At 31.6% G+C, this 9,527-nt stretch overlaps 1 protein-coding gene and 1 non-coding gene across 2 annotated transcripts; both read right to left on the bottom strand.

Moving 5' to 3' along the window:
- Nucleotides 1-249: 249 nt before the first annotated feature.
- On the bottom strand, nt 250-1,995 carry LOC142639028 (chlorophyll a-b binding protein 13, chloroplastic). The gene is made up of 3 exons (XM_075813117.1): nt 1,574-1,995; nt 1,309-1,470; nt 250-881 (listed from the first exon to the last, which is right to left on the bottom strand). Exons 1-3 carry the CDS (start codon nt 1,709-1,711, stop codon nt 372-374), a joined length of 810 nt encoding a protein of 269 aa, XP_075669232.1. The 5' UTR covers nt 1,712-1,995; the 3' UTR covers nt 250-371.
- A 4,853-nt stretch (nt 1,996-6,848) lies between these two features.
- Nucleotides 6,849-6,921, bottom strand: TRNAF-GAA (transfer RNA phenylalanine (anticodon GAA)). Its single transcript has one exon. It is a non-coding gene; the product is annotated as a tRNA-Phe (tRNA).
- Nucleotides 6,922-9,527: the final 2,606 nt, after the last annotated feature.

Below are 9,527 nucleotides of genomic sequence, written 5' to 3'. Positions count from 1 at the left end.
CTCTCTCTCTGTAGTATTTAGCGAAAAGCAGAAAGTGCTTTTGGGATAGTCTTGAAGCTGTAATAAATTTTTTGGTCCATTCAAACTTAATTGGGTCCTTGGGAGCAAACCTTTTCAATACTGTGTAATTTCAGTGTTTTGGCATTATGATTTCTCTTAGCCAATATATGAATAACCTTCATTTTGTGTCGTCGTATTAAGGAATACCATTTTTTTTTTCCAGTTTGTTTAACTAGAGAAGACCAGCACTACCGAAAATTACTAGCATTTCACACAAATGGAAATTTGAAGTCTAAAAAAGACAATAACTACACAAGGACTTCAATTGTATTTCATTCTCATGGAACAAGATCATGGCTCTGAAGCTGAATTTAAGATCCGGGCACAAACTTGGTAGCATAGACCCATGCATTGTTAGCAACAGGGTTGTCAAGATGGTCCAAGAGGTTCTCCAGAGGGCCCTTGCCGGTGACAATAGCCTGGACAAAGAAACCAAACATCGAGAACATGGCTAGGCGGCCATTCTTGATCTCCTTGACCTTTAGCTCAGCAAATGTGACAGGGTCATCAGCAAGGCCAAGAGGGTCGAAGTATTGGCCACCGGGATAGAGGTCGTTACCCTCTCCAACTCCAGGAAGGCCATTGATGCGGAATCCCTCAACTAGACCCATGAGGATGACTTGGAAACCTAGCACTGCTAGGATGCTTTGGGCATGAACAAGGTTGGGGTTGCCCAAGTAGTCAAGACCACCTTCTGAGAAGATCTGAGCTCCAGCTTTGAACCATACTGGTTCTTTGAAGTCCACCTTAACCCATTTCTCAAGTACTTCTGGGGTGATGCAGCCCAGTGCTCCAAGCATAGCCCAACGGCCGTGGATCACCTAGATTTTGCACAACAGTGCAGCAATATCATCACCACCATATTTTAGCTGCTAGCTATAAGAACTTTATCCTAGTACTTGTGAATACAGATTGCAAAGAACAACCATAACTTCAAGGATTTTCTGGTTATTGTCAAAATTAATACTTCAATGAAAAGACAATAATTTCAGCCATAAAAAATCTAGGAAAAGAATATTGACTAACAATTCATGCTTCACTCTTTTTTTTTTCAGCAGAAAGCCATATATGACACACTCTAGGTCCTGGGTTCAAGTCTTCTTGTAAATAAATTAGAGCCACCCCAAGGGATTCCTCATTATAATTATCCGATGTGTGTGAGACGAAGAGTACACTCAACCTGGGATTAGTCATGTGTTCTAAGTGCTACATGTCTAGGAAAAAAAAAAGAAAAAAGATAAAGATTACCTCAAGCGCCCTGTTCCTGGCAAAGGCTTCGGGGTCAGCTGATAAGCCAGCAGTGTCCCATCCATAATCACCAGGAAATTCTCCTCTCAGGTATGATGGAGTCTGAGCTGAAAAGGGTCCCAAGTACTTCACTCTGTCTGGTCCATACCACAAATCATTCCCCTATTCATGTCACAAACAAAAACCAATTATGTTAGCCCCTCCACCAACATAAATTTTGAGAAAGTGAGAGAGACAAAAAGAGAGAGATCAGATGGGAAAGTACCATGGTATATTTCCCAGTTCCCATAGGTACAACGTCTCTAAGAGAGTTGACATTGGCTCCCCTATTTTGGCCAAGAAATGGGGTTGGCTTGAGAACAGTGCTAGAGCTAGCAGTTGCTGCCATTAGCGTTGATGCCATGACTTCCAAGCTTTCAGTTGTTTCAGTTGAGAGTTGAAACTCAATTGGAATTGTCGCCTAGAACTGTGTTGACAATTAAGGAGCCTGAGTGTAATATTATGTATAGGGAATAAGGACAAATAAAGGGATGGGTGGTTATGAATGCAAGAGTGGGAAATTGTGGTGAGGAATGTGAGCTTTGAATCAACCAATCAGAAGTCTTCAAAAGATATTGACTCATATCTTTCTATCCACATTTTATCTAGTCCACGGGCCACCATATGGAGACTTCTTTCAAGGGAAAACACTATGTCCAGTACATATGATAAGTATTTTATATATCACATAAATGATGGATCAAATTAATGGTGGATGTGACACATTTTTTTTTTTCACAACTGGTATTACGATTTTTATAATTGATGTATAATAAATATGATTTTTTTTTTACAACTGGTATTACGATTTTTATAATTGATGTATAATAAATATGATTTTAGTGATTGAATAAAGTGGAAGTGATGCTATATTAAATATAACAAATCATGTTAATAGTAGTGAAAAAATTGCGATCCTTGCATTACTTGGATTTTAATGACTATTAAGGCATGATGTATATAGTTGGTTAGATCCCGCCTAGCATGGCAAGATGAAATCAATATAATTAATAAGAGCATCCACATCAGTGAATGTATAAATGTGTATAAATATGCAAAATGAAAAAAAAAAACCATTAATTTTACACATTTTGTGCAAAAAAGTCTCTGCATCAGTCCCTCTAAACTCATCTATAATATTCACTTTGCTACAGTACCGTGTAAATTTACACGGGTACTGTAGCAGGTGTATTTGATTTTTTAATACTTTTTTCTCTCTCCTCCCTACTGACTCTCACCTCTCTCTCTCTCTCTCTCTCAGACACAGCACAACTCTCTCTTTCTCTCATCTCATCTATGTTTCTTCCTCTAGTCGCCGATCGCCATCGCCGCTGATAAGAACAAGGTCGAGCAAGCCAAGTCGCCGGACGGCCATTGCGGGGAGGTGGTGGTGCTGCGAGGCGTCGATCTTGCCGCCGATTGGGTGGGCAATGAATGGGTTTGGGTGTGGGTGAGGCTCGACGGAGTGAGCTCGATGGAGAAGATGCAGCGAGGGAGACGCAGTGAGGGAGACGCAGAAGACGCAGTGAGGGAGATGCAGTGAGGGAGACGGAGAAGACGCAGTGAGGGAGGGAAAGTGGGTTGACAGAGAAGACGCAGTGAGGCTCGACGGAGAAGACGCAGTGAGGCTCGACGGAGAAGATGCTCGACGAAGAAGAAGCAGTGAGGCTCGACGGAGAAGACGCAGTGAGGGAGGAAAAGAAATAATAAAAAATGTAAAAGAAGGAATATTTTATTGAATAAATGTGTAAAATAGATAAACTGATGTGGGTGTTTTGTAAAAGTGAAGGTGTAAAATAAAAAAAGTAGGTTTTTTCGTGTAAAATAGACAAAAATTATGAACGAGCTGATTTGGTTGCTCTAACACATGAGAATTATCCACTAATATGGTTTTTTTTTTGTTGTTGTTGTTGTTGAGAAGAACTAATATAGTTAAATCAATGGGGGCTCTAATGGAGTTAATTAAAGTAAGTTAAATGTTTAAAGGTGCCAAGAGTTTTGTAACTCAATTGCTAATTTCTAGTGTTTCTAATAAAAGTGTCCATAATTCCTTTTTTTTTTTTTTTGAATGATTCAAATCCTCATTTCCAAGCTATCAAATTTTACAAAAGATAATAAAAATTCAAGAGTGATTCATTTAATTTTATTCCTAATATGAACCAAGTTTGAGCTCCTTACTAAACTAAATTATTTGTCATACTTGATTTTTTTTGTATTGTTTTGTTTTTTAACAAGTAAGTTCAACCTTGTTCACGAATCATTTAATTAACTTATATTTTTCTCATAATAAAAAATCATGAAAAAATTATTTTACCACTTCAAAAAATTTTGCTAATATAATAATTAGAGTACAATTAAAATCATATTATTTGAACTAATTTGATAGAATGATTTTATTTATGAACTTATAAGTTATAACAATTTGAAATTATATTGGATTTTTCACAATAAAATGGTTAGAAATAATAATTTGATATCTTATAAATTTATTGATAAGTTTAGACAATCTAATTTTAAGCACTTACATGCCAAAACATAAGCAATGCAATTCAACTAATTAGTTTCTTATTATTATTATTATTTTTTAGTAAGAATTTTTATTGGTGTTTTTCCTATAATTAGTTATGGCAACACGTGCAAGGCATGTGCTTGCTGTGGAAAAAGAGTAGTGATTAAGGTCATTTTAGATATTATTTGTATCACAAAACAAAGATATAAATCATTTAAAATTTTAAATTATACAAAAATTACATTAATAAAAAGAGATTAATTTTAAGAATTTTGAAAATTATGTCATAAAAAGTTAATCTCATTCCGTCATTCGTATAAGAATTTTGAACAACTACAAAGTCAAGCAAACTATTTAACATATAAAGATCTAATTTGCTATAATAGTTTTTTAGTACCTATTAGCTAAAATCAATATATTCACTAAAAACTTCTAAGAATGATAACAAATATCATAATCTTCCAATAATAAACAACTGAGTTTTGCTAAGAAAATAAAAAATATAAAAAAATATATAAAAAAAGATAACAAATGGCAGGTGTCATCGAATTTTTCATTAGATAAATTATAAGTTTCGAAAATTTAAACCTAGAAAATTAATGTTTTTTAGATAAAAATAAAATACCTTATATCATCATTCCAACTTTTCAAGAATTACTACCATCTAAAACTCAAAATACGTGAAGAAATTTTTTGAGATGTTAAAATTTAGTGGGAGTATTTTAGACATTACACAATAAAATATTTTAAGAATCAAAAGTTTTCATTAGGATTTAACTGAGAGAATAACAATATGACATATTTACTATTTTAAAAAATATTAAGGGGAAAAATTGATTGAATTTAAAGTTTAAGGAGGAACTGTAAACTACTCCAAACATAAAGGATGAAAAGTGTTTTTATCCTAAAGTTTTGTTTTTGTTTTTGTGTGTAAAACTATGTGGTTTTACTTAAAATGGTGCGCAAAGAAAAAAGAAGAAGATAGTCAATCCAAGAAAATTGTATGTGAAACAGTGAATTTTGGCTCAACAAAGCTAATTAAACTAACAAAAAATTTCCAAAAACACTACACAATAGAATGGACAACATTTTTATAATAGCTTTATAATTTTGTTATATTTTATTTTGACTTATAAAGAATTAACAGTTCAACAGTTTTAAAAATATTGTGCCGACAATAAGATGTCTAAACATTTTCATAAAAAAAAAATGCTATGTCTACAATATTTTCACAATAAATCATAAGTAGTAGGTCATTATAGGTTATTATTGGTAGGCAAAAAAGTAGTTTCATTGGTAAGTATAAATTAGAACAAAAACAATTAACACCTATGATTTGTTATGAAAGTATTGTGTAAAATATTGTGGATGTAGCACTTCTTTTTTCACAATATTTTTATTTTTAGTTGTGGTTGGTTCCAATATGATATTTTATTATTTTATTTTGACCTATAAGGAATTAACACCTCAATAATTATGATAATAATGTCAATTTGTGTGTTAATATTTTATTATAATACGAAACAGTGCGAATTGGACAAACCAAAAATAATGCAGCAAATCTACTGCAGTTTTACGCATTCACAAAAAAAAGTTAGCAAAACAGTGAAAATTGAACAAGCCAAAACTACTATACTGAAGTTATGGTAGCTTTTCCCATTCACTTTTATATATATAGACTAATAAATTTGATTAAACAAAAAAAAATGTCCATGAATACAACAAAATATTATAACGTTTTCACAATACGTCTATTTTCAACTGTGGTGGATCTCAATCTAATATATTGTTATCTTATTTTGACCTATAAGGAACTTACACCTCAGTAGTTGTGAAAATATTGTAATAATAATAAAATGTCACGGCATTTTTACAACACAATACCTATATATATATATATATATATATATATATATAGACTAATAAATTTGATTAAACAAAAAAAAATGTCCATGAATACAACAAAATATTATAACGTTTTCACAATACGTCTATTTTCAACTGTGGTGGATCTCAATCTAATATATTGTTATCTTATTTTGACCTATAAGGAACTTCCACCTCAGTAGTTGTGAAAATATTGTGATAATAATAAAATGTCACGGCATTTTTACAACACAATACCTTTATTTTTAGTTGTGCTAGATCTTAGTATGATATTTTATTATTTTATTTTATTTCATTTTGACCCATAAGGAATTGACACGTGACACAACATTTTCATAATATCTCTATGTATACATTGTACTTACAATGTAAATTTATATTGTAATCACATAAAAATAACCAAATTTTGTATAAATCTACAAAATTTGTACAATATTTACCATTTTTTTTTTTGGCAAATGTGTATAATATTTTTCACTTTTTGTGTGGCTACAATGTAAATTTACATTGCAAGTATAAAGTAAACATATAAATACGCTTGAAAAAACAAAAGCAAAAACAAAGCTCAAACCAAATGCGTACTTGAAGGGAAAAGAAGAAGAGGTAAAAGTAAAAGTGCAGCTCACCAATTGAATAAACCAAAAATGCTTTTTTTTAAAAGAAATTTTTTAGAACAAACCAAAAATACTATTTATAAGCCTATTGGCACTTTCGATATAGTTAATAGAGTTAATAGAAATAGAAATATATTAAAGAAAAAGCTGGAATTGGGTTGTTTTATTTTGTTTTTAGTTTTTTTCCAGGGTGTGTTTTATGGAGTATGAGTCTATGACCTCTCTTCTCCCCATACTTAATTTGAAGCTTTGCTTTGGCCTTCGCTTTGAATTGCCTTTTCTATATAAAAGTGGCCTGATTGGGATGATTAGCTGTTTCAATCATTCAAACGACTGCGTACAGTGCAATTTCATATTTTCATTTCATAGTGGCATTATTAACAGCAAGAAGATTGCAAAAATAATAGATGCGGTGTGTGAGAGCAAAATTTCGAAGTGTCATGAATGAAACGACAACGTAAAGAGTAAAAATATTGCAAAAACCAATAGAATGCGGTGAGCGTGGATCGAACACGCGACCTTCAGATCTTCAGTCTGACGCTCTCCCAACTGAGCTATCCCCGCGATGCTACCTTATTCCGTTTTTATATATTTAATCTTATTAACTTGAGTATGACATGCCTCACCTCTTTTGCCATTTCTTTTTCTCCTTGAAAATCTCAAACAATAAAAGGAACAAAACAATAGTAAGGCTGTAAGGGGATTACTGAAGAGTAGAAGATTCTTACAAAGCCAAAATTACAAACAGATAATACTTTTTTTTTTTTTTGAATGAAAAACTTTATTGAAAACAGGGAAAAAAAACACATAAAATATATATATATATATATATATATATATATATATATATATATATATATATATATAAAAGCAGAAACCTCACATAAAAGAGTATGAGGTTCTGTCATGTGGCGCTCTTTTTGACAAAGAATTTGTTCACATAAATTCTTTACTCAAGTGCCGCATAAAAGATAAAGACTAATTAAAATTCAAATAATAATTCCCAAGAAAAAAATATTCAAAAGGTAAGAAATTTATTTTCTTAGATTCATTGTATCAAGACGTTTCTCAAATGCCACATTATAGATAAGGACTAATTAAAATTTAAAAGATAAGGACTCTTTATTTTCTTGAGTTCATTGTTTCATCACTTTCTTCTCTCTCACAAAGCACAAAACTTTTCGTGTTTTCACTCACCCCTTTTCACCTCTTGCACTTCTACTTTATATACACCTACCTATAGTCTTTTGTTAGGATTAATGCCCTTAAATCCTATTGTATGATGTTATGTATGTTATTATGTATGACATTATGTATTATTTAATGTTGTGTTTAATAAAGTTGTTTTTATTATTATCTAAAAATAATGATAACATGAATATTGAGATATTATCATATAGTCGATGAGATGCATAGTATGTGATTTATATGATTTAGTTACAGAAGATATAAATCACAAGTTCTTTGTAAACTCAGAATTGTAGTTCGTAGTCGGTGATAAAATTGAGTATTTCATCTGTGAAGACTATGACATATCAACTAAGATGATTTGTCTTGATCATGGAAATGAAGATTTCTAGTTGGTATGTTGATATGTTTTAAGAATTAAAACATATTGAACTGGACCGCTGTGAGGTTTATTATTCTCTTAACGACTGTCAAATGAATAATAAACTCACGACTTATATTTACATGAACTCTTAATTTTGAGAGGATAATGAACCTGATTATGAAGTGTAGGTTACTTTGATATATCAAGAGTGAGATCTAAATTTACGTTTAAAACCTCAATATGTTGGGCAACCACATTTAGTGTTGATGGAACATATATTCTCAAGATAGAATTCATAGTCTTTTAACAGAGATACAAAATATTCCATTGAGATAAGTTTAATGTGTTTGGTTATTCAGAGAGTTAAGCCTAATAACTTTAGTAAGGAGTTACTAAAGTATATATTAATGAAATTAGATTTCATAAATATATGATAAATAACTTAAAAGATTAAACTGGTTACTCAAGGAATTAAGATATAGTAATCTACAAAGTGGCACTCTACTTTCATGACTTTATATTACTACGAATATTTTATGAAGGGGTTACATGTACAATAAAGTCTTGGAATATAATTTATAAATAAAGCCTAGAGTGCAACTATATTTATATAATGGTATTAAATAAAGTTAATGGTAACTTTGGACTTGTCAAGAGTTGACAGAAAAGTCTATGGCCTATGGGAGCTAGTGTCTTATTAGTCCCTTTTGGTCCCACTCCAAGCTATACACTTAAGCTCAATTGGAAAGGCTCAAAAGACCAGCCCAATTAGATAATCAGTTAGATACAATGGGAGAAACATACCGAATTTTCTGTGAGAGAACAACAATAACACTATTGTGAAAATGTGTGTATGTGAGTGTTAGACACTTTGACATTCTCCCTTTGGAAACTGATTGAGAGACCACACATCTTGGGCATTAGTGGAATTGAAGTGAAGATTGAAAGTGTTCCCAAGTGCTTTTGATCTTCGGTTTTTGAGATTCACCGCTTCAAGGTACACTCTCTTGTTCTTAAATTCTGAAACTTATATAATACATGTTAACCTTTATGAATGAAGTAGATCTGTTATTTTTTCGCTGCGTAAGTTTTGTATGCGATACAAACATGTAATTTTCCATCATCACTTCATGCCATAGATTAGGTGCTTTTTGATTTTGTTTTAGCCTTCATAATTTCTTGGTTTCTTTGTCATTTTTTTTTACTACTATTTAGTGTGGTATTGGTATGAGCCTCAACCATAAAAATAAAAAACAATGATTATTATGGAGTTTTCTTTGTTGTGAATCAAGATTATCTCAATTTTAGTTGCAACCCTAAGTTTAGTTGCAGCTATTCAGGAATAGTGTGAAACAGTGTACAAATCACAATCATATTGTTAGTTCTCTCCATCAAAGCTACAATTAGGTAGTTTTTCACATAATTTTTATGTTATTTCTCATGTATCTTTCACGTATAATACTTATCCACCTATATTTTTTTGATTACGTTTGTTAGTGTTGTAAATTATAATTTTTGTGGTTTGTTAAAATTAGTTTCAAATGATTTAATTTGTTGTTACGGTTTTGATGTACGATTGTAAGTTAATTAGCGTGCTCTACTTCTCTATATAAAGACA

This window comes from Castanea sativa, chromosome 6 (genome assembly GCF_040712315.1).
Source record: "Castanea sativa cultivar Marrone di Chiusa Pesio chromosome 6, ASM4071231v1".
Lineage (NCBI taxonomy): Eukaryota > Viridiplantae > Streptophyta > Magnoliopsida > Fagales > Fagaceae > Castanea > Castanea sativa.
This window is presented reverse-complemented; position numbering and strand designations above follow the sequence as displayed.

Bases quoted from the DNA above. Each gene is read 5' to 3' on its own strand.
- LOC142639028 (XM_075813117.1), bottom strand. From the start codon at position 1,711: ATGGCATCAACGCTAATGGCAGCAACTGCTAGCTCTAGCACTGTTCTC. The intron at 1,471-1,573 runs GTACTTTCCCAT...TGACATGAATAG, and splicing joins GAACTGGGAAATATACCATG to GGGAATGATTTGTGGTATGG. The intron at 882-1,308 runs GTAATCTTTATC...TGCAAAATCTAG, and splicing joins CCAGGAACAGGGCGCTTGAG to GTGATCCACGGCCGTTGGGC.